At 41.9% G+C, this 26,253-nt stretch overlaps 1 protein-coding gene across 1 annotated transcript in view; it reads left to right on the plus strand.

The window, feature by feature from the left end:
* Window positions 1–2,355: 2,355 nt before the first annotated feature.
* The window catches only part of gabbr1b (gamma-aminobutyric acid (GABA) B receptor, 1b), a 247,609-nt gene continuing 223,711 nt past the window's right edge, over window positions 2,356–26,253 (plus strand). Inside the window, exons 1-4 of the mRNA XM_079571221.1 lie at window positions 2,356–2,433; window positions 14,703–14,767; window positions 15,113–15,251; window positions 22,601–22,804. Coding sequence (XP_079427347.1) covers window positions 2,358–2,433; window positions 14,703–14,767; window positions 15,113–15,251; window positions 22,601–22,804 — 484 coding nt within the window. The 5' untranslated portion in view covers window positions 2,356–2,357. The remainder of the gene's footprint in view (window positions 2,434–14,702; window positions 14,768–15,112; window positions 15,252–22,600; window positions 22,805–26,253) is intronic.

Here is a 26,253-nt window from a genome sequence, read left to right on the forward strand (position 1 = left end):
CATTCCTTCATCCCCCTGGCACCTCTTATGTGTACTACCCCCACGGTTGGTTGGATGATCAAGTTTTTGGTTTGGTTTGGTTGGTTTCTTTGGTCAGGACAGTGCATGTTAATGTACTACTGTGCATGTTATCACATTGCACAAAGCTTATTTTATTTTTATCACCAATTTTATATTATTAATTGTTGTTAATTGTTAAGGTGTTGCTGCACCTGGACTATGTGTCCAGAGCAAATTTCACCTAGTGCACATGTGTCAAGGTCAAGGCCCGCAGGGCCCTTTGAGGAGCATGAATTCCTGAGCATGTCAAAAAAAAAAGTAAGTCTCTAGCCCATTCCTGTGCGGAGTTATGGATTTTTAAAGAAATAACCAGTTTGCTCACTTCAGCCACTAGGGGGCAGCTTAAATTGAAAAAAGGAAAGAATTCCACGCGTGTCCAGCAGAGGGCACTGACATAATAAGAGATCAAGATATAAACAGCATATTATAGCCACGTGGTAATTGGTCAGTCTTCCGTGGGGGCTCAAACGACCACGACACCCCTGCCCCAGTGGGACAATAAAGTTTAATTCAATTCAATTCCAGTAAGAGTAAATACTGTGTAAGGTATGTTCTTTCATTACTTTGAATGGATTGACGATCACGATGAAGTGTTTGACCACATAAACTGTACTTCCTCACTGGCCAGTGACAGAAAGGCGTCATGTCCAGCCCTCCCCAAGAGAGTGCGGTGAAGTGGACTTTTAGCAAGTCTGTCCAGGATCCAGTTATGCTTTTACTGCAGTCACTTTCAAACCGTGTGAATGAAGAAAGTTATTACTGTCTGTCACCTCCAGGAGAAAGCTGGCATCTGGAAATATCAAAAGACAAAAAAGATACTGCCTTTGCACGGAAGGAGGCAGGGCAGTGGGCCTCTCGGAGATTGTGGGTGATTTTTGTTTTCAAGTAATGTCCACTAAAAGTCTTATTTTGATGAACTGACTTTTCATTATTATTGAACTATGTTGTAGTTAAACATGATCATTGTGTTGCCAAGACCTTCATGGTGAAAGGCCAAACGGTGCAGATGTGCTCTGTGATGTCTGCCTGACTACAGAGTGTCATGTTCACAGCTCTGTCGTCTTCCTGATAATTACTTTTCATGGCTTTCAAAAACGTTTTTCAGTTTGTTTTGCACTGACCTGTTAGAGGAGCGATTCCCAAGCTTTTTTTTGGCAGGGACCCCAAAAATGTACCCATGAACAACTTGGGACCCTATTACATAAAGTGATTCCCTCTTATGCTGCTTTAGGGCAGAAAAAACATTTTAAAATCAATATTTAACCTCTTAAAAAAGTGTAAAAAATAGCAGCAAAAACAAGATGTGAATGAGGATGAACGCAGCCAAAAAAGAGCAACAAAAAACGCAGCAAAACGGGCGACAAAAAAGCGGCAAAAATACCATGAAAAAGTGACGATAACACAAGGAAAAGTAAATGAGTTTTGTAGGTCTTAGCTTTCAAATGAGGCGTGACACTGGGATATTGGCTGTAAGCTCCAGTCGAGAAGCTTTTAGATTTGGGTAAAGCTGAACTGGAGAAAATGTGCTTGGTACAGGCAGGGGTAAGAGGTTAACTGTTTGAAAGGATTTCACAAATTTTATTCAGTTTTACACTAGAATACTAAAATAATTTTCTTTATATTTCTCTTGGGGACATCTCATCTGGGGACCCACAACCAAGGCCTTGCGACCCCCTCGGGGTCCCGTCCCCCACTTTGGGGGAACCACTGTGAGGATCATTCTAGGCAGTGACTCCATAGTGAATGAGACTTTCTAAAATGGCATGTTGGAAGCTGGTCAGGATCGCATTAACAAGACGTCAAACAGAGCTCAGAGTAGGGCCGCTGCTCCTGAACTACGTCTCTCAATCGGGGGGGGGGGGTGAAAGAGTTCAGAGCTGGAGGAAGTGTGCGTGGTTAGGGAAGTCTGCCCACCTCACACCGAGTACATAGTGGTAATCTTCCTTACGTGGGGATGTTGTACAGAATTGGTTTGTTTTTGGTTTGGTTCGTTCCAGAACATCCCAGTGTTGGGAAGAATGCTTTGAAGTTGTATTTAGTTACAGAATATGAATACTGTACTTGCCTCAAAATGTCTCTTGTAACGTATTCCATTACATTATAATGATGCATAAAAGCAGCATAATGAACATATTTAGGCTTCTCTCTATTTACCACTAATTAGGGTTAGCGGTTTGCAAATGCCCTCAGCTCAGAACGACATGGAGCTGAACTCCCCCCCGGCTGTTCTGACCTCTGTTTCCTCTCTTCTCTCCGCTTAACAACCTCTCCTCTTTGTGGCTGTCGCAGGTGGAGGGATGGAGCTGTGCCGCGCCGCGCTACTCTCCTACGTGTGGTCCATTTTCAGAGTGTGCGCCTCCAACACTTCAGCAGGTAATGACTGTCACTGTCCCGCTCACTGCTCTGTCACTGACGGCTGCCTCCAACACTCCGGCCTGAAAGCTCTCGGACGGACGGACACTTATGAGACCGAGAGTAGAGTCGCTTGGAAGACAGGGCTAGAATCCTGAACGTGCCAACAACAAACCAGTGGAATGAGAGCGAAGTAGGCTTTTGAACAGTTGGAGTTCAGGGACTGACTTTTCTCCGGCGCACGTGCACTGTGAGGAGTTGCGTTTGCGATGTGACCTGAGATAGCTCGCTCGGCCCCCGGGCTCTGCGCTCGTGTGGCTGATGAAGCAGGAAAAAGCCCCCGCCATCCAAGGAGTGAACTTGCCAGCAGTAGTTAGCGCTGCATTAGCCCTGAGTGCACACAGCACACCGAGGAGGCACTGCAGAGAAAGGTAGCATTTTCAAACTGCTCTGTGTCGATTTTCGAAGCTTTCACCTTGTTTCCAGTGCGTCCGGGGAGGTTTTATTTCATTCACGCACGTTTAGAGGGCGCGGGAAAAGTCACAAAGACAAAGATTGCGTTTCGTTCATTCATATTTGCGTAATTCGGTCCCTCCTTCGAAATGTTCGCCTGCTGATGCTGTGGTTCTCCTTTTGTATGTCTAAAGCCCAGGCAGCTTCACCACTCCGGGGGTCCTTGGGTCGTGTGGGCTCAGAAAATAAAGCTGAACGATTATTTGCTTTTGTGTGAGGACATGAATTGGAAGAGGGAGAGCGTTAAGGAAGAGAAGACCAGACCAGACAATGTTTTTGTTATTATGACTCAACATACAGGACAGTCTGTGCTTTAACGTCTGTTCGTGTCGCTGTGATGTGAGGATTTTTGAGCGATCAGTTGCTAATTCATCAACAATAGTATTTGCCACCTTGCCTGCAGATGCTATGTTGGCTCTCCAGTAGATACACCTCGTTTTGACGAATAAATGCTTCAACCACATGTTTTATTCATGCTTAGCTGTTAGATAATCAAGCTTTGTATTTGGACACGTCTAAGGCGAACTTCAGGTGTAATATCAAGGTCATATCAGTGTTTTTACTATCCATATGCAGCGGTGGCGGGACTAGACATTTGTCCCAGGAGGGGCTTAGGGGGTCTTCTTTTTTGAGGGTGCTCACAAAACATGCATTTTTTGGGCCATTAGGCAGCATAGCACGCATAGTAAATCTGCTTCCGAGCAAACAGAACAGCACCGTGTGGGCTGCAAAGGTGTCTGGAGCTTTAGAAGTGCTGCGGGTGCGCTCCGGACCAGCGTTCAACCCCAGCGGGCACCGTGGAGCCTCTGTGAGATGTTTTTTTATGTCGACCCCGGGAGGACGTGTGCACCTTCTACCACGAACGCCATAGCACCGCTGATGTTAAAGCGGAGCAGATTATCAAGGCAGACAAGGGCAACAAGCTCATGAGTTAAGTGAACTTTTGATCGCTGTGGTGCGTGGTTTCCTCGACCAGACTTTGTCTCGCTGCTGGAGGACTCGGTCTGTTCTTGTTCTTTGCTCACGTCGCTGTGTCAAAAGTGCACGATAATAACAGTGTCTGACTTCATAACATCAGTCTAACTTCAGCTCATTGATCAAATCGAATGAATGACTGTAATAGTGACCCTAATGTCGCTGATCGTGCGCTCTGATGCTCGGCTGCATTAACATGACACTGGGCCTCGGACAATGACCTGTCCTTTAGTTTGAATGACACCTGTCCTGTTCACTCCTTTTCATGTTGCTAGACAGAACTCGTGCTCTTTTGATTTCGTGGCTACAATCTTTTGGGATGCTTTGGAAATCTCAGCCCCCCCCCCCCTGGCACTGTCCCTGCCCACATGTAACAACATGTTTGGGGGAACGCAACAGATTATATGAACGAAAACTGTGGAGAGTGTCAAGTATCCTATAGAATAAAACTTCTGGAAGTGAATGGACTGTTCCATTTGATCTGTTGTTCAGCTTTGCCTGCTTTATGTGCGTGCATCCCTTATGGCTGTGGTGTATTGTATTTCAACCTGGATAGACTCAAACAGACAAAAGCAGCAATTAGGAAGATTTATTGACGTGTATATTAGTTTTGGCGATCAGACCCCGGCGGTAGACATCGATGTGTGTATGAAAGTCAGTATGGATGAACAGCTTGGAGTTAGGGATGTGTTCCCCAGAGCCTGGACACTGGTGGTGGCATGGAAGACCCGTGAAGATGCAGCAGGTAAAAGAGGCGGAGATGGGGTGGAGGCGGGTCACAGAGCAGCTGGGAAGCGAACAAACCATGATTGCTGGGGCTTAAAAGCGGGACCGAGGGCAATGATCGGCTGCTACGGAAGAACAGCCTTTTGCTCAAGGCTGAGGTGGAGGTGTGGGCCTCACAGAAGCGATCATTGGCTGGAGGTAGGTGGCGCTGAAATGAGTCTACCAGGTTGAATTAACGCCTAGGCTTCGTTATTTTAAATAACTGCAGTGTGTCAGAGGTGCAGGGCCGGCAGTAGCCAATTTGACGCCCTAGAATAGATTGAACTTTTGCGCCCCGTCAAAAACAACAAAACAATTGCAAAAAAAAAACAGGGAAAAAATTTATAATATGAATTTATCAATTTCCATTTATATTTCTGTGTGTTTCTCAATCATTTTGGACACACTTTGGAAATGGAAGAAGCTAGTTTTATTTTATTAAGATTTTCATTGTCATGATTATCTATTCATTTAAGCTTGACATTTCTAGTTTCCAACACTAAAGACCGCAAGTCTCTATCACTTTCTGTTCCAAAGGTATGTCCGAATTGGCGGGAGCCTGGATCTCATGGGGTTCAAAAATGGAAGCGCAATTCGCCGCCCCCTCCAGCAGATGGCACACTCGGCGGTCGCCTGGGTTGCCTATGCCTAGGACCGGCCTCGCAGAGGTGGGAGTATGTGCCCCTCTGTATATACTTATCCTGTGCTCACAACGCAAAAGGCCTGATGAGTTGAAACAGTGCTATTCTAACAGTGAGTTATCAAAATAAAGCATTTGGAGGAGGACTGACTGTTTTCAAAGCTGGTGTTTTGGCTAAAGCTGCAGTCAAAGCAAAGCAGCAGTTGAATTGAAATACTTTTTGCCCATCCGTTTGAAACCATGTTATGAGAGCATATTACTGGGCTTACTAGCTCAGAGAGGAAATGCAGATGTAAGGCTGGCTGTGGTTTCCCCCGGGGCGCGTGCTTGGATGGTATTGCAGTATAGATCTTTAGTGGTGCCAGGGGAACAGTGATAGACCGCTATCTCCTGGAGCCTGGAGGAGAAGGGTGGGCAAATCCAGCTCCTGGGAGGCCACTTAGATTTACTTAGCCGTGGTTAATAATCAATGAGCTGTTAGGTCATGTGTGGAGTGTTTAACTGCTGATGCTGCGTGTGGCGACATGAGCAGAACCTGAGGGCTGACTTTACTAATGGAGAAGGATGGACTGATGGCAGTTTTTTGGCTTGTGATTATTGAAAGAAGTGACTAGGATCATTTTCGGGACAGTTTCAGCTGGATTTTGTAACACATTTGTGCAAAGGAGAATCTGACAATGACATCCATTATTCTGCCTCAGGTCAGATTTGGTGGATTTTCCAACCTCAGTATTTCATGAGGCCCATGTTTTGACTTTCTGTAGTGCCGTTAAAGGAACAGGCCACCGTTTTTCCATTCTGAGATATGTTCTTACCTGAGCTCAGACGAGCTTATACGTACCTGTCTAGTCTTTGTGTGTGCCCGTGGAAGAGCGTGGTCGCTTCTAGCTTCGCCCTGTTTGGAGCTATAGGAATATACTGGGAGAGGCCAAATGCCAACAACATCTTTGGTCATTTTGCGTGACTGAGGGCACGCACAAAGACCAGACAGGTATGCATCATAAGCTCAGGTAAGAACATATCTCAGTGTGGAAAAACGGTGGCAAGTTCCTTTAAAACCAACCCTAAGGACGTTATACCACCCGCTGTCATAGTTTTGGGCATTTTTAAGAAGCACCAGGATGGAAGACATTATAAAGACAATACCCTTTAGCAAAATTTGGCCCAATTGACTTGATTGAGCATAACAAATGTGACTTTTAGATTCAGAACATCAACATGACCTAAATCAGCTCTTTTGAACGGTTTGAACCAGATCTCATTTGCGAAAACAGATGCATCTTTACTGTCTGTTTTTAAAGCGGTGTTACCCAAATGTAACAGAGCAAACATGTAAACAGCCAGTCAGCAGAGCAAAGCACTTGTGAAAGGTTTCAGCCCAAAATATGACTTAGCATGGCAGTTGTAGCCTCTGTTTATTAAATGTGGCATAAAGTTTTATTGACATGATATGCATTTCAAACGTTAAAATGAACCTCACTGTAAACTGAGTGAGTATATAACTGTGGAAGAAGAAGAAGATCTTTCACTAACAAAGTCACAAAGCGCTTTACATGAGACATGAGTACATTCACTCACTGGTGGTAAGCTACGTGTTTGTAGCTTCAGTTTCCCCTGGGGGACACGGGGAGAACATGCAAACTGCACACAGAAAGGCCCCGTCCAGGTGGGAATCGAACCCAGGACCTTCTAGCTGTGAAGCACGAGCTCTAACCGCTGTGCTACCGTGCCGCCCACTGTGTAACTGTATAACAATGAGCTCCCATTAAAGAACCGTAAATAAACCAAGAAAGAACCCAAAAAATTTTACTTTTTTTTAATGAAACGTACAACAAAGAATCAGCCTGTCTTCAGTTTAAATTCTAATTGTTTACATTATATCGTTTTTAATAGCTTAGAGATGAAAACCTTGCTAATCCCTCTTTGGTAAATAACGGGAGTAAGGACTCCTCCGGTCTCACAGTCCAGGAAGAAGATCTCGTCCCGTTGCAATATCGACGTCTTACATATTCATACTCCCTGCTGTACATGTTGGCTAGTATGGCTACTCCGATCTTTCTCCTTGTTGCCTGTTCTCTGTCACATCAGTCAACCCAAAGGCGTGAAATTGGCTCTGCTCTCGAGACATTTACAGACAGTGGTACATGGCTTTCTTAATTTGTTTGTCTTTCATTTTTACCAACACGTGCGGAATGGTTGATGTGCGTCAGAGTCGGTGCGTTCACCAGCTGCAGCTCATCGTAAGTGCAGATCTAAATGAGTCTGACATGTCGTCCCTTTTTTTTTTTTCTTCTCTACAAGTGCATGTGGGATTGATTTGTTGATGGCTAATAACCATAATAATGAAATCACTTGTTGTTTTCATCAAAGCTCCACATTATAAACTCCTCTTCAACACGATTGCTGTTGCTCAATTGCCGCGATCCTCGGCGGCGCAAGCACTTCAGAGGAACGTCATCGTCAGACTCCGACAAGTGGTGTTCCAATCCACCCGAACCCCGTCACGCACAACGCAATGAGACAGGAAAGCAATCTGCCTTTCTTATACGGGAGGCCAGGGTGACCACCTGAAGTCATGTGACGCATTTATCATTTCTAAACTTTTGGAAACATCAGATTAAGCCGAGGAATGGAAACACATTTGAATGCTGGACGAATTGGGCAAAACAATTGTATAAAATTGACTAAATAAATAATGAAAATGTCATCAAGACATGCAGCTGAATGTGTTTTTCTTAATGAATCTTTGGCATTAAAGATCAAGAAACTTTAGAGATTTAAAGCAGTACTAAGTAACTCATGCCCCTAGAGGCCATAAGCGCCAGCTGTCGTAGCATGTTGCTGTTTTTTACCTAATAATTGTCAGTGAGAGTAAATACTACACCAGGGGGAGATGAAAGACCCCCCAATCATCCCATCAAAACTGGTCCTATATCATGCAAAATCGACTTTTTGGAGCTTTTAACCATGTTGTAATTTCCTTATCAAAAACACACAGAGTGGTTATTGGCTTCATTCACACAGTGCTCTGCCCTCTGCTGGTGAACCACTGAGTTGTGACACACTGACGTTTTTTACGTGTCAAACAGGAAGAGCCCGATGTCTGTAATGTAATACCTTATGGCCTGATTTTAATTCATAAAAAATGTCATTATTTCTGTTGTAGGAAATGAATAAATACATTAAAAAATAAATAAAAAAGTTGAAAGTTGTGAAGAAGGAGCTCTTTCTAATGAACTCTGGACACAACTGTTCTTTTTTCTTACCTAACGATGATGTCATGGAGAAATGCGCGCGCTTGATTGCGAGAGGTTCAGGACTTTATTCAACCTTACTAAAGAAGAGGCCAGACATTGGAATTTCTTTCCGGGATTCGGCAACTATCACCAAAATAGTGTTTTTCTGTGACTGTCACTTGATGGATGTTTGCTGAACCTTCGCCAGAATCAAAATGGATTAACTTTTATAAACAACGTGAGTCCCATAATGTAAACACAAGATGGAGAGGCCAGGACAGAGCGGTGGTGAGTCAAAACACGTGTTAGCTTGTGTGCTAGCGTGTGTGTTAGCTTGTGTGCTAGCGTGTGTGTTAGCGTGTGTGTTAGCCATTTATGAAGCTGTGTTGCAGATGTCAACTCCACTGCATCGTGAAGTAACTTCAGTTATTGCTGTGATATTAACAGAGTTAACTGAATCGAAGCGTGTCTTCCGGGTTTGCAAAATATCCCAGAAAATACTTATATTTCTTACAAAAAATAGTACTCCATAGTGGTAGAGGTACAATATATCATATAAATGCCTTTAGTTTACTGAATAGCACGAAACAGATCCTTTAATGCCTATGTGAAAGCTTTTAAGTGACATTCAAGGCCTTCATTTTGGAACAAGTTCAACCTTTCCTCCAAACTTTATTCTCTGAAATGTGAATATTTAAAGTGATAGTCTGTAAGTTTAAATGTTTAACAGATTTAATAGATTGTGTATAATTGATACTCCTGGGTCTGAAATTTGACGTAGCACAAGTAATATTAATGAGTGTCTTTTTTTGTTCTGAAGTCCCTCCCTTTACTGATTTCAGACACTAATCAGAATCCCCGGGCCGACACTTTGACCAATGAGACGAGCTTTCCCGTGAAGCGCCCTGTCGAGTCCAATTACTTAAGACATTTTGTTCCTGCTCTCCTCATTTTGCAAACTGGGAGTGGCTTTCTGGCCCGAGAGGAGAGGAATATGATTAAAATTTCACTCTCTCCTCACTTTGCCAACTTACAGACGATTACTTTAAAAAGAAAAAGTTATTAGCTTGCAGTATTGCTTTATTCCTGCTCGATAATTGTATACCAACGCTTCTAAATGGTGGATTTGATGTAACTTTATCAAATGCATCGTGCCTCAAACTCCCATCATGCCTGTCTGGTTCCATCATCGCCCCTACTCTCGGGCAAGTGAACGCGACTGCTGCCTTCACTGCCCCGAGTGCGCGGCAGCCCTATTACAATGACAAATGGCCCCCGTGGAGGAAAATGAAATGCTTTAATATCGTAACGTGAGCAAAACGACTTCCCGCAAAACAACATATATTTGTGAGAATCGCTGGTGAATAGGACTGAAAGTGCCAGCGCAGTTTGGTGATTACGCTCAGGCGGGGGAAGCAGATGGCTACATAAAGACACTTTATTAGATCTAAAGGGAATAAATCAGCTCCGTTTTGGAAAGAGCGACTTTGGTTATTACGAGGTCAGCTTGGATTTCTCATCGGAGCCATGAGGGGCGATAAAGTCGTGATGAATTGTGTTTCGTGGCACGATTTTGTGATTGTGTTTGTCATCAGACTTTATAGATGAACAGAAGAGCTTCATCAAAAACAGAAACAACTCCTCACCAAACTGTTCGCCCTCATTGGGCTCGACACTTAACCCGGTCCAGTTCACGACTTCGACGAACCCTTTATACCGGTAGTTTTAATTTTCTTCTTCTTTTTTTTTTTTACGTTAACAAGGAACAATTTTTTTTCTTATCCCCGCTCCATTATTCCACGCAACGTTAACCTCTTAATCTCTGCATTAACCGAGCACATTTTCTCCAGTTCAGCTTTACCCAAACCTAAAAGTAGGGCAGATACCACACACTTGCACTCATACTCACACTCATTAATGTGGCCCCAATACCAAAGACCCATACCAGCTAAATGTATTCTTCATTGTATCTTGCGCTGCGTCTGAAGTGTTTTCCAAGACGGCTAAGGCTAACGTTGCTAACTCTGGCGCTTCTTAAGTCACTTTAAGCACAGGGGGTTCATTTACCTGTAAAACTAGCCCAGCGACTAAAGAGTGCTCGGAAAATACAAAATAAAGAGATACATATTGAGCGAAATTTAGCTGCAGCAAAAATAAACAAAAGTCTGTGGGGTTTTTGCTAAGTTGCTCTTGTCTACAAAACCCACCTAGGCTCATGGGAAAATCCACACGGAATTGCAGCAAAGCAAAAAGCAACTATTAGAAATTTGTAGCAGTTGTAATAAGTAACCACCAATAAGTCACTACCAACACTTGCTCGGGTAATTTACAAGAAAGAAACAAACAATACTTGAAAATACGACGAAATTGCTTTTATAATTTTGCAGTTTATAACGTTTTAGACAAATTTAGACAATTTTACCTTGTATGTGTCATGTCTGTGAGTTAGCACAGACATAAACTCTTAGTAATTGAGTAAATGCTAAAAATACATGGGATTTTTTCATCTGACCTGGATGGGTGGGACTGTGGAGCTCTATAAACCGTCTTCACACTTCAAAAAGTATGTTTGAGGAAAATGCCTTGTACTTGTATCGGTGTTCGGTATCGGCGAGTACTCAAATCAATGTACTTGTATCGGTATTAGAAAAAGTGGTATCGGTGCATCCCTACCTAAAAGCTTCTGAACTGGAGCACAGCCTATTCACCTTATTCCGGAGGCTCGCGTGGGCGCCGCCATGAATTGTGCCCCGCCCCTTTTCTCCTGTCTGCTAACATGGGGCTGGAGAAGTCCACATAAAATCAGTTACTACATGAAAACAAAGCCGTTTTCAGGTCGGGCAGAGAAACATTGCAATGTTGACTTGTTGGTGCAAATGAACATTGGACATTTTACACCAGGGGTGTCCGAACTACGGCCCGCGGGCCAACTGCGGCCTGCTGCGAATTCTAAAAATATAATGGATTTTTTTTTTGCTTTACTTGAATATATAAAATAAATGAAAATCCATTAATAGAAAGCAGTGACGAAGGCTGTTTTTTTTTTTTTACTTAGCCTATTCAATTAAAAAGCATAGATAACACTTTATTGAATTTGCTAACTTTAATACTAATAAAGGTGAAGTTATATATCTGACCGGTTCTGAGTGCGGCCCACTTGTTTGTATATTTTTCTGTATGTGGCCCTCAGTGAAAAAAGTTTGGACACCCCTGTTTTACACAAATCAATGTACTAAACATTAGATTTGAACGGCGGACATTTTCCCTCGTTCTCCGTGTAAATGAACGGGCTTCGCGCTCGACCGGAAGTGTCAAGACAACGGAAGTGCCGAGACAACGCAAAAAGAGACCGTGCTGTTACCGGGTCGTCACGTGTTTGTTGATTTTTTCCACTTTAGGTCTTGTTTTCATCAAGACACTTTTAGAAGAAACCAAACTCGCGAAAATGTGCTCGGTTCAGATGGGAGCTAAGAGGTTAATGCCCCCAACCCAAAAAAACAAAAACAAACAAACCCACATCTGCATCTCAAAGGCAGAATGAACTGAGGTGAACATGATTCCCTTTGTCGTTTTCTTTTCCCAGCCACGTTACCCTTGTGCGCGTGGGAGAGGCTCAGACGCCGACACGGTAGATATAGGCTCGCGTCTCGTCGCCTGTGCCCCCGGTAAGAGCCCTGTTGGCCCCATTACACGCACTGAAACTCGGGTTCTTTGACAAATAAGCCCCGCTGCCAGCTACGAGCACCCGGCTCATATGGAGGCTGTCTGAGAGGAGAAAAATCACCGACGAGCACAGGAGAGCCGCTGGTGACGACGATAACACGGGAAGTAAAGGCAGGGGGCGCCATCTAGTGGTGAGAAAAGGGAGCTTAATTGACTATCTTTGTATATTGGCATTTTACTGAATTATATGAGTGGCCCTGATGAGAAAATATTATGTAACGGTGTATGGCAAGTTTATTAATTATTATTGAATTTGTTGGTGTTTTTTTTAAATATTTGTTCCTAAAAAGGGGCAAACTGTGGGAAAGCTGCTATGAGCCTCCACAGTTCTCCAGGGCCAGAATAGTCTGACTCTGTTTTCCTACAATCAGCACAGTTACTAAGCGGATCTGGATGGTCCTTTCCTTCAAGATGTCAACAGATCATTTGTCACAGTCTCTGCTCTGGCACAGATTTGTGCCTCATACTATTGCAGATTGTCACTCGTCTGAATACACAATATGGGTTTACTTTTTTCATCAACTACAAAGAACAGACGATGACTCAAGAACCTTCACAGATTTTTTTGCACCACAGGCTTTAAGGAACGGCATGCGGCTCTTGAGGCACTGGTTACGTATGCACTAGGGGGTGGTATCACAGCGAGCACCCCGCCATGAAGACCAAAGAGAACCAAGAGAAGTGCTCAACCATTGGTGTATAGTTTGAATTAGCAGCACTAATTGTATAGTCAGTGTGTTGCTTTTGTCATTTTCTTGTGAGTATATTGGTGAGGTCATTTTTGGCTGACCTGGACATCTGCCAAAAGGAATAAATACTGATGGAAATGTGCTCAGTTTTGCTGACTCGAGCATGTTTACGTTGTAGAAAGTTGATTAATGTGCACTGCCCTGTTTCAAATGAATATGAATTCTCCACCAACAGGCTGTTCAGCCCTTGCCTGTCTGATTGCATGATGCTGTGTAAATGGAAAGAGTATATACAGTATAAACAAAGTTTTCTTTCTCGACCTCATGAAAAACTAAACAGGAATCCTCATTCATTTTGTTAGAGCCTAACTTTTGCTCCCATGCAGTCTGTGTACGATGTTCCAGTTCATTATTATCGATTGCAATTTAGCAGGGTCGACCGATAATTTTGGGCCGATATGAGATATTTTACAATGTCGGCTATCGGCCAATAGCAGCCGGAAAAGATGCTGATGTCCGGAACTGATGATGAAAACTTCCCATTTTTTGCATTGGAAAGAGACACCCCAATGAGCTGCCCTAAAGTCCTCGGCCTCAGGGGAGTAAAAAAAAATATTGTGGTGAAATTCGGTCACAATATATATTTTATGTTGTAGACTTTTGTGCATAATTTCGGAAATGTACAAGATAGAGACTTACGTTTTTTTTTTTTATCTACCGATTTGTCTCCGTCTGCAGTGCCTATACATGAACATGCAGCGCTGCCCCCTGCTGTCACCATTCAACACTGACACGTTTTGAAGCTTCAGATACAGGATTACAGACGAGACATTTTCCAAAAATATCAGCGGTGCAAGTCAGTATCGGCCTGAGAAAAAAACATTATCGGTCGACCTCTATTAGATCTATTTTAATATATTTCTATGGTTTAAGCATTTACTGTAGTAGTAAATGTTCATCTGTAGGCTATTTGAGAGATTGAAATTTAAATGACATCAAATTAAATTACTTAAAATATCGGCCAATATATCGGCCAGACCAACCCCTTCATGTCGGTATCGTATCGGACCCCAAAAATCCATCCGGTTGAGCCCTAAGTAGTTGTTTTCCCATTTTTGAGATTAGCCAAATTGCTGCAGCCTCAGTCCTGTCCGGTACATTTCATTCTTGTCAGTTAAATAGTCAAGTTAAACGCTCATGTTTCTGTGAAAAGTGTCAGCTCTGTTTTTTTTTAGTCTGCTGTACGTGGTAAGAGGTCCCTCTAGTGGCGTTTACTGGGGATTACGGGTTAAGTTTTTTTGTGTCTTTTTTGCTGGAGCAGGAAGTTGTTGCTGCATTAGCTCTTAGCTGGGACGTTTTTTGAGTTGCAACTTGTAGCTAAAGTTAAGTAACTCTCTTGAGCTACTGTTGGGTTTTCCTGTGTCTTGGTGTAAATCTGTGCTACAATGTTTAGTTTTTTACCATATTGTTGTAAAAAAAAAGAAAAGAAAAAAATGTCTGTGTTTAGTTTTTGTACCATAAGTCCATTACTGATGGGTTTTTTATTTGTATATTAAGCATAAGAACATTCTAGTCTTTGTGTTTTTATCAATAAATAGGAGTTTTTCTTGATCACTTTCTAAACGATCATTAATGCCCTCGAGATGGGGCAGTCTGGGAATGAATAAAAGGCTAAAGGGGTACACCAGACAAAAACCTCCACTCTAATGCTGATGTTTAAACCGTACTTGTGTTTGTTTCATCTCACAGGCTGTGCCATCATCCGTCCACCCAGAGAAGGAGGAATCCGCTACCGAGGCCTGACCCAGGAACAGGTGAGCCTCCAATCCAAAAGGTTTAGCATGTTTTATTCACCCTGCTGCCAGAGTAGAGCCCTCCAGCTGAACTGTGAGCCACAAACCACATTTATAAGTACAATAAGTGCTGACGAAAAGGATTAAAAGCCACAATCGTGCATGATATGACACCTCTGCCCCCATCAAGACCTTTTGCATAAATTATGATGGTCAGCCCGGCCTAAAAGAAGATCAAAATGTAAGTGTAGCATCAGGCGCAGCAGCACGTGGAACATGCCCCAGCTGAGTGTTGCCAGGGTTTTTTGAGAAGCTTTGGTGTTTTGTTATCATCATTATTACTGCAGTGGTATTTGTTGTGTGCAGATCCGCAGTGTGCAGGTGCTGCCCGTGGACTATGAGATCGAGTACATCTGCAGAGGCAACCGGGTCATCGTGGGGCCAAAGGTCAGGAAGTGTCTGCCCAACGGCACCTGGACCGACATGGGCCACAAGAGCCACTGCTGTGAGTACATCTGCACTACTGAACAGATACAACATAACAACACAACACATCGAAAACATGCACTTAGCTGAGATGGCATTACTCTCAATGTCTCGGTGCAAACGGTAAAATTAAAACAAGCAGCATTTTAATCAAAATAAAAAAAAGAGACATTATACTTAATTCTCTTCAGATTGGTATTTAAAGGTTGTATGAAGGAGAATCGTAGAGCATATCAGAGCATGTAATACCCCTTTCTCACCTGTCGGAGGCAGCATTGCACTGTTGTATTATTGTAGTAGTATCAACTATCAACTTCAACTTCAAATGAGAACATAATTTTGGGCATTAATGAATGTTTTATTTCAAAAAATGTCAAACTAAAAAATGTGAATAAAAAAGTGAACTAAAACTTCAACACAAAATCATAAAAACATTTTATTATCCTACATATACAACATATTTGATTCATTTATTGTTATTATGTTTTGCTTTCTTAATTGTATTATTCATTTTTATTTTCAAGTGATTTATTGAAGCAAATTTAGCCTGCCATAAAGGAGAAGAAACGTTTAGTGATCCGGGTTTAAATGAACTGTAATGTTTTCCATTACAGTTCATTCATAGAAAAGCCTGTGACATGTAACATCTCATTTGTAAGATTACACTTCAACAAAATCTCGTGGTATCAGGTTGTATTGGTAGATACTCAAAGTTATGCACGTGATGTCATAACGTAGCAACAGGAAATTGAGTGGCTACGGCTGTGTCTGAATGTCCGCACTATTCCCTCTATTGTGGTTATGCCATTTTGTACGGGTGTCCGAATGTCCAGAGAGAAAAAAGTAGTGCACTCAAAACAACCACTGAATAAAATCAGCTGTTTCAATCACATGTTGCATATTTCTCGTATATAGTCTACTATATAGTGTGGGCGTATGTAGTGAATGAGGGGTTAGGGACTAGGGTGGACATTTGGACACGGCCTGTCTGCAATATTTTTATTTGATTTGTCACTGAATTTGAAGTTCTATTTCTATTTAAATTTATCGTTTATCATTTATTTATTTAAAGGGACAATGCATAATAATGAACATAAAAATGTAAATATGCCAGAATTAGCCAATGGCTACTTTCCATCTGTAGTCCCTGGCAGATCAAGAAAATACAAAGACCAGTGTACAACATAAAAGACAAAAGATCATCACACAGATCTTCCACACTATTAAACTTGAGACATAAAACATAAAGACAGTTGTCAGTGGTCTGTCGGTATATCTGTTTCCCCTTCCGCCAACCTTTAAGTTTAGTTTTAAATACTATGAATGTGGTACAGTCTCTAATGTCTGCTAGGATGCTGTTCCATACCTTGGTCCCTTTCACCTGTTGACTAAACGTTGTGTGTCTATAAGGAACCACACATAAAAACAGAATCGGTATTGGAAGATGGATCAGTGAATCTCAAACTAAGCTTGCTGTTATAGAATTTTGAGAAATGATAATCAGTCTGACTTCTCACATGTGGCAATCACCAAATCTTTTATTCAGATGAGCAGTTGAGGAAATATGCTTTAACAATTTACCGAAACAACGTCATAAAGGAAGCTGCTAAGTTAAACAGCTGATCCAACAAGAAAGTCTAGAACTTAGTCATGCTGGTTGTTTCCAGCATCAGGTCGGTGCATGTTGTTCAACTTGCTCTATACAATGATAAGATCACAACTGCACAATTATGGCTGAGTCACTTAATTGTGAACATTTGACATGAATAAAGGGAACTCCACCTAGTTACCTTTATTATCCCTTCATTAACATTAACAAACATTAACTTAAAAAAAAAAAACTATGTTAGCCAGTATTATGTAGCGAACGCGTCTCCTTATTCTCCTCAACATGAATCGTGATTGAATCATAATTACAACAGCAAGTTCTTCTGGCTCATGTTGGAGCTTACAACTTACAACTTGGATCAAACATAACAGCACTCTTTTTACATATTTTCTTTTCTGCAAAATGCATACAGTATTAATTTGAATATACCATAATTCAGGAGTCTCTGGTGTTTCTAGCTCTCTTCTTTGACACACATCTTGGCTGTCACATGGAAGAAATCAAGGCCAAGTCCAGCATAGAGCGGCTGTGTGAATGTGGTTCTGACTTCATAGATGAGTTTATTGGTGTCTTTGTCCTCAGAGACTTCATAAAAACGCAAAATTCCTGCTTTGTGGTCCAGGAACACTCCCACTCTGCAGGACTCACATGGTGTTAGTTGTTTCCGTGCAGCATTGTGCTTATAGGTGTAAAATTTAGTATTTTGGCAGCTTAACACCCAAGACTTATGTGAGCTTCCAAATTCACTCTCTGCTCCTTCTCTCTTAATGTCCTTGTACGCCACTCCGACAGTAATGGAGTGTCCAGCCCAATCCACCTCCCAGTAACAAAGAGTAGGAAGAGCATTTGTGCTCAAAACCTGAGATTTTTCCAAAAACCTGTCTGGATGTTCAGGACAAGTTTGTTCCTCTCTCATTGAGGTCACCTTTGTTTTTTTTTCACTTAATATGAGTTTCATCCCGGCAGTGTTCTCGTCCAAAGTGATCTGATGGGAATATTGTACAAATTTGTCATCAGTCTGGGGCTTTTGCGGTAGCAGAACGTCCACTTCAGTCACAGTCTGTGCCAGGTTTTTAAAAGCCCCAATACAACTGAGATTCAGCGCCGACACTTCCTTTGACACCTGCTCAAAGTATCGAAGAGGTCGGCCTTGCAGTGCAGGGAGGCCGGATGACTGGTGATCTTTCCATTTTGCCTCGTAAGCAGAACATTTCTCCAGAAACCCTGTTGGGTTCTTGATATGTGACAGTTGCTCCAGCTCAGTTTTTCTCTCTTTCGCTGCAGTGAGCTCCTGTCGCTGCCTCTTCAGATTGTCCCGGACTTTAGTCACCTCTGTCTTTTGTTGTCGTTTTATTCTCTCACTCAAATTCAAGCTCTTTTGCTCAATGAACTGTCGAAGGTTAATCTCATTCTCTCTCAGTACTTTATCAGCTGACTCATCAATAGCTCGTTGTTCTTGCAGGAGCAGAGTTATGTTTCTTTCAAGCACCTGTACTCTTTGGTTTACTTTCTTACTATGCCCTGCTTGCAGCTCCTTCTTTTTCAAACTCATCTCTGTCTCGACTAACTCAGTGTCATGACCTTTATGTTCATTCATGTTGCAGAGGTAACAGATGCACTGGTGGTCAGTCCGACAGAATATTTTCTTCACCTCATTGTGCTTTGAGCACATGTTCTCCTGGAGATTCTTCACTGGCTCCATTAGCTTGTGCTTCTTAAACACAGGTGCATCATAATGCGGCTGTAAGTGCTCCTGACAGTACGATGCTATACACTGCGTACAGGATTTGACAGCTGCCCGTTTTTTCTTAAGGCAAAAATCACAGACCACAGGCAGCGATCCAGAGTCTGCAGCAGCCATGACTGGAGTAGCCGAGTCCACAAAGAGTTGTCCAAGAATCCTTCAGTAGTTTTGATCAGATGAAACAGAGTTTGTCCAGGTCTGTCAGTGCTCCTGCTGCCGCTGTCCCTCTGCGTCTGACACTGACACTGAGTGTGAGTGTGCTATAGTTGCTGTTAGAGGTGTGGCTCTTCATGCAAAATTTCCACCTCAAGGAAAATTATTCTGGGCCTCATCTCTTTTATTATCATGTTTCAATACATTTATAAATATTTTGTTATATTCAGTGGAAAGTTTATATATATCAAACATGACTCTGTCATTTGTCTTTTACAAGCATTTCTTGGGCACTGGTATGATGAGGGTATTTTTATACAAGAACATCGCGAATATGAATGACTGAGAATTATGAAACCAGGGAGCACCAGCAGTTTTTCTGGTGGGTCGACATACTTTTGGGCTGGTCAGACCAGATAAGTGAACAGGCCCGTATTGCACCACACCGGCCCTCAGTAGAAACTGTAAAATCTATTGCAGTTCAGATCATTATTTCGATGTAGTTGCACAACTCCTCCACTAGCTCCATATGGTGCCTTTTTATACCCCTCTGTTGTCACTGTTTTTAGTTATGGTTCGCAGATACTCTCATAATGAGCCATGGGATATAAAATGACTCATGCCCCCACATCATATTTGCTATGTGACAATAGATTTGGACCCAGAGAACTCCAGACTTCTATTTTGAGACAAATGTATGCAAAGAAGAGCATGTTGGGAGTTGTCAGGTGACTAGCCCTTCTTTGGAAAAAGCTTCTGGTTTCCATTGAAAGGATTAGGTTTTTGCCATTCTCTACACCCCCTAACTCCGAGGTGAGTTTTACCATTTCATTACCTAAATCTACAGCGTGATCATTTGGGTGTTTTTGTGAAGTTTATTTGTGTCACAGTTGCCAGAGGAACCTTAGTAACGGAGTGCACATTTTAATATTGTTTAGTACTTTTACAAATGTTGCAGCAGGTTGTAAACAATAAGATTAAAATGGTGAGCGCTATGAGGCGCCAGAAACAGCATTGTCCTCTGTTTTGTAACTTATATTGTTTTTATATAAAGCCTCAAGTTTTTGCTAAGGGTTTTGCTAATGGCCTCGATGATGACCAATTTTTCGACTTTGAATAGTTGCTTCACAACTCGTCTGAATCGTTGGTGCTATTGGAGCTATTTGTGGAATGACACAGTATTATTTGGACTAAAGCACTGATTTATGATGGACTTGATGGTGGTATGTTTCTAATCAATAATTTACATCAAAATAGCTTACCTCAATAGTATTTTATTCTATATTACTATTTTTGATGTTTTTTCTAATTGTGGAGGGGGGTATAGAGGGCTGGTCTGGACCCAAAACTCCCGGGCCAATGTTTTCTGCCAGTCCAGCCCACAATTGCCTTCTCCGGGCCACAGTGTGCTTTTCCCATAAAACACAGGTTACTCAGGTTAGAAAACATCGGAGGTCTAACGGTTGCTTTTTAGCTAGGCGCTCAGATCAGAGTCATCTTGTGCACATCCCTTGGCAAAATGTGGTGTCAAGTCTGACTAAGTTAAAATCATTTTTAATCAATGTTTGATTTCTTTTCATAATCTTGATTTTATGTTTTTAACTTATGTTTTTAACTAATCAAACACACCCTATAAGAACTGGTGTGTGTGTCATGTCTGAGGAAGGGCCAATGCCCGAAATGTTACATCTGATGTAAGTAATAAAACTATTTTTGGGAGCTATACAGTTGTGAGGACACCTTTTTTCCTCATTCTTGTGTTCCCCTCTGATCCTGCACACTAATTCAGACTGGATGTGTGTGTTTTTTTGTTTTCTAACATGTTTTGAACTGAGATACCCATCCATCCATTTTCAAATTCGCAAATCACATTGCACTGCCCCTTATGGCTCCTCCTGCAGGTGGTGGGTTCACGGAAGGCTGGCCTCACGATTCAAACCGGGCCTGTTGGTCTCTCATACGGGGCTTCTGACTCGCACCTAGGACCTGTTTGCCATGGGAGACCCTACCAGGGGCACAAAGCCCCCAACAACATAGCTCCCAGGATCATTCAGCTGCTCAAACCCCTCCACCATGTTAAGGTGGCGTTTCCAGGAGGGGTGACTGAGACATGGTTGGACAAAAACACAGAGAATGCTGTTCTGCTTGAGAGTACCCCCCCTTTATTTATTTATTCATTTATTTGATAGGGATTTGTGTGAACAATAAAAATGCACCACACTACAACATTATAGCCATGGCTAATTTGCAATGTCCATCCCTAGAAGGGCTTCTCAAATGCACACAGAAAGTACAAAAAATACATTTACAGTAACTCTACAGTAATTCTTACATTACACAAAGGAAGTGCATTTGAGTGCAAACTAAAATTGATTGCAGACTTGATCTCTTTTTAATAATTAGTTCATTTTTAAATGCCTCTTTTATGTCTGAAACAAGACAAAATCAGAGGGGCGACATGAACGTTCATGTGGATGTAGTCAATGACAGACATGCTGTAGAACTCAATGCTGTACTTGAAACATTTGGTTTAACACAACATGTGACTGGCCCCACCCATAACAGAGGACACACATTGGACTTCCTCATAACGAAAGGTGCTACTATTTCAAATGTAAATGTCGTTGATGTTGCGTTATCTGATAATTTCTGTGTATTCTATGAACTTTCTGTTGTGCCCAAGCCAGCAGTTGGGTCTGCGGTGAGAAAAGTCTTTAGAAAAGACTCATAAATGTCAAAACAAGGGAACTGTTTAGAGAAATGATTAGATTGATTAGATGATAAGATACCCCCTGTTCAAATGTTGATGATCTGTTAAATTTGTAACTTTTTTTTTTAAATGTCTTGGACGCAATAGCCCCTGATAGAGTTAGGATGGTTCAAAATAAGCAAGAAATTTATAAGAGAAAAGCTACATGTGTTCATCCAGACCAACCAGATCCAGAAGTATTTTTCTGAAATTATTGCAAATTGCCATGGTAACTCTCGTGTTATGTTTGCCATAGTAAACAGACTCACAAACCCCCCAGTTCCATTGCCCCAAGAATTAATCTCTTACTAACTTAAAAGTGCAATGCGTTTGCTATATTTTTTAATGACAAGGTCCAAACCATTAAAAATACTCAAAATTATTCAATACAAATGGTAACACTTCAACCAATAGGAGTCCTAGAGCTTAAACATTACAGTATACACCGGTCACTAACAAAATAGTGGAAGATGTTATTTCTGGTCTGAGCTCAAGTACATGCTGCCTGGATGAACTCCCCACTAGATTTTTAAAGTCTGTGCCGAGCAGTTTGTCACAACCACTCACTGATTTAGTAAACACCTCCCTCCAGATTGGAGTTTTCCCAAAGGCCCTAAAAACAGCTGTCATTAAGCCTGCTAAAGAAGAGTGGTCTTGATGCCACAGAAATGAATAATTATCGGCCTATATCGAATTTGCCATTCATAGGATCTTGGAGAAAGTGGATTACAGCCAGCTTACAGACTTTCTCCTTGTAAATCATGTTTTTGACGTGTTCAGTCGGGCTTTAGACCCTCACAGTCACAGTCACAGTACTGAGACAGCCTTGATCAAGGTGACAAATGACATCAGGCTAAATACAGATGCAGGCAAGCTCACAGTTTTAGTTCTGCTGGACCTTTGTGCTGTATTTGACACAGTGGACCATGGGTGGGAATCTCTGGAAAGGCTCTCGAGTGGTTCAAATCCTACCTCGAGGAACGAACATACTATGTCACGATGGAAAACTGTGTGTCAGGCCAAATAGCAGATTTTGCGAGTAGGACCCATCTTCTCCCTGACCATATAAATAAATAAATGTAACCTGAAGTTCCCTCTGCCTCGTGTCCCCAGTGCTGCAGTGTCCCCGCATGTGGACGTCCCTGGAGAACGGCCGGGTGACGTCGTGGCCTTCGGGACCGCCAGTGGAGGGCACCACGCTGAACTACAGCTGCCTGCCCGGCTTCATCCTGGTGGGACGCAACTCCACACAGTGCAACAAGATGGGCAAGTGGGACAGCCCCAAGCCGGTGTGCCACTGTAGGTCCCAGCGCTCATGTTTACACCCGATGATACTGACGCTCATGTTTTTAATCTGCACTTTACTGTCTTTTGCAGACGATCGTCACTACAGGGGTAAGTACGTGATCTTTGTGTTACAAATGAAGCAAAGCCCACATTAAACACAATAAGGTCTTTTTAAATTTTTCCTACAAAAATGAAACTTTAGGAATTAGAAAATTATCTGTTGCATTTCTTGGAAATCGAAACCAATGCTTAGTGCATTAGTCATTGCTTAAACACTGGTCGGTACTGGTTATTCAGGGTTATTCAGGGTGTAGAAGGCAGTATTTGAATGACATCACCGCTGATAACACGCCCCACATAAGTCCCGTGTACTAGACACGGGCCACGAGTCGTATACCACTGATTACAACATTCTTGCACCATTCTTCTCAAAGTTAAAGGTGTCTCTCACATTGGGCTAAACATCAGTGTCAAATTACTATCGACAAAACATTTCTAACTACGCTGATCTTAACAACAGCGAGTCACGAACTCATTTACTGCAACCGAAATAATCCTGAACATGGCGCATTTACCCCGTTTTTAACCATGAATGGACGCTGTAGGACAGGGGTCATCAAACTTTTTTCTCTGGTGGACACATTATCGTTCCTGACTGTGATGGGGGCCAGGCCGGGTTGGCTATAACATGTATTGTATGACCCAGACCAAAATGCAGCGGGCCTCATTGTGAAGTAGAGATTACTCGCATGATACACCCACTAGTACTGTACTACTATATCCACAAGATCAACACTTTACTCCAGGCACATCTTTGTTTAGCTGTAGTGGTTTGCAAAAATAGTAATCAAGTCTTGACACTTTGTTTTAATTTGAAATACAACAGGTATTCCATTTATTTTTATTACCAAATAAAACATAATTGCGTAATATGACCAAAGTAATAACAGCTTGTACTTTACAAGCCAGTGTCACAAGTTTCTCAAAGTTCACTCTGGTCATTCATTCACACCACACTCAGTGAACCTGCTGAACACATGTGGAATTCTTTTTTATTTATTTAAGTTGCTCCCTAGTGGCTGGAATGAGTATACTGGTTATTTAGTTACACAATCATAACTCCGCACAGGAATGGGCTAGAGACTTACTTTTTTGACATACTCAGGGATTTGTTCTCTACGAGTCAGGGGCCGGTTTCAATCATCTTGCGAGCCGGATTTGATCGTAGTTTGAGGACCCCTGCTTTAGGAAATTAATCGGTAGTGGTTCATGGTAGTTTGGTTCTCGGTTTGCATGCAATTTTAGGACATTTGCGTGAATAATTCAGAGATCTTAATGATTGAGTCGCTGTTACTCGCTCATTAGTTTGCCCCTTCCTGTAACCAGTGGTGGAAAGAGTACAGAAAATTTGTACTGAAGTGAAAGTACAATTTCATGGTTAAAATTGTACTCAATTACAAGTACAAGTACAGCTGTACAAATAGAAAATGACTTCTAAATAAAATAAATAAATACAAATCTTCTAATTAAGTTTAAAATTAACTTTTAATGCGATTTTTGTCACATCTTCGTTGTGCCCTCAACACAAACGAAAGAATGACATTGGTTAAGTCCAGTTATATCCTTATGATAGCCTTGTTAGTAACTTCATTCTTAATAGTGGAACTGGTCTGAATCTTTTATGCCTAACAAGAACTATCTTTGCTCCGATTAATAAAAAAAAAGAATCATAAAATATCATACAACAAAAGTGAGCCTTTTGTTAGTGAGCCTCAATCCCAGTTTCTGCACAAGTTAAAAACCAGTGAGACCTGTGGCAGGCTGTTTGAATAACAGACCTGCAGTATGTTTCATTTCTCATACTATTTACCAAGCTATATTTCAACGACAACCACAATCTCTCAGCTATAAATAATATAAGTCAATAAAGTGTTAGCAGAGGCCCTTTCCCACACTATCTTAAATGTTCTGCACTTGGTAGGTCTATTTAGAAAGATAGTTTCAGTGCATAGTTTGCACTGAATTAGTGGAGATAATGACAGGTCAACAAAGCCTTACTTTCAGAGGCAGATCTACACTGAGCTAGAGGAAAGTGACCATTGTCAGCCATATGTCTGTGTCTGGATGTCCGAATGTCCACGATAGTCCCTAACCCCTCATGAAACCACACGGAATGACCCAGGAGTGATTTCTTTGGCTTGTGTACTTTCCGTTTTGTCAAGAGTTGTTGCAGTTTGCACCAACTTTTGGTGGTAGTTTATTGCTTTGCTCTTGATACATAGTATGAGTTCATGCCATCACTGTAGGCCTCCAGGACAACAAGCTCAGCATCTGCAGCTTCAATTCAGCCTTAAGCTTGACCGCCTCAAGCTTCTTCCTTATTTCTCCTCTTTTTTGTCCCGGTACTGTTTTTCTTTGAAAGCCATTTTCTACAGTTTATGTTTTTCCTTTAACACCGTCTCTTTTGCCTGTAAGCTGCTCTTTTGGCCTCTGCTTGGGCCCTAAAAATTGATGACCTTGTTGAGTTACTTGATTTTGAACTTTTACTAGACACTGTCCACATCCTTGATATCATATTTGATATCAACATCACTGAGCTCACACTATCTAAATTCGTGACTTACTGAAGAGTCGGTGAAAATGAAGGGAGTTTTAGTTTCCTCCACTAGATGGCAGTGTTACACTACTTACCACTTCATACATGTACCACAGCAGCTTGAGTTTGATTTGTCAGTAGACAGTTATTGTTGCTTTTGCAGACTAAAACAAAAGAAAATCTAAACCAAACATACGTAAAATATCATTAATGGAGTCAATTTACAGAGATTTTTGACATCTATTAAGTATAAAAAAGACAATACAAATATCTACTCACAGTTTGAAGAGTGAATATAGATTTAGTCAACCATATGAAAGTTGAAAATGTATTTAAAAAAAAAAGGAATTAAAAGATAGACAAAAAATCGTCTCCGCGTCACCTGTTCCTCACTCCGACCTGACTGCGTTATCGCTCTGTCCCACTTGGGGGCGCTGTGCCGCCGCTCTCTGCTCCCCCCCTGCTGGAGAACATTAAGATGTACGGGGGCGCAGGAGACGTAATCTTGTCCAAATGGAGGCCGGTGTCAGATGCGCGGTCCCTGGCTCCTGTAGTAATGAATGGGCATGTCTCACACCCACACACAGGTACACGGGCCGATAAGGCCAGCAGACAGGAGCAGAGATATGTGGAGAGGGGACAAACAGAATGGACACGGAGCGGCTGCAGAGCGGGGGAATTCTGGGATGTTTAGCAAAAGGCTCCAGTGATGTGTGAAGCCCCACAGGTTCAATTCCATGGATACTTGGGGCTGAGGAAAAAAAAAAAAAACGTATTCAAAAACTGTATAATTGGGAAATTGACAAATACAACAAATACTAATTCGGGGCCAAATAAAATAGAAGTCAATTGGGAAAGTTTTACATGTTTTTCACTTCCTTTG

The sequence above is a fragment of the Gobius niger genome (genome assembly GCF_951799975.1).
Source record: "Gobius niger genome assembly, chromosome: 14".
NCBI classification, from domain to species: domain Eukaryota; kingdom Metazoa; phylum Chordata; class Actinopteri; order Gobiiformes; family Gobiidae; genus Gobius; species Gobius niger.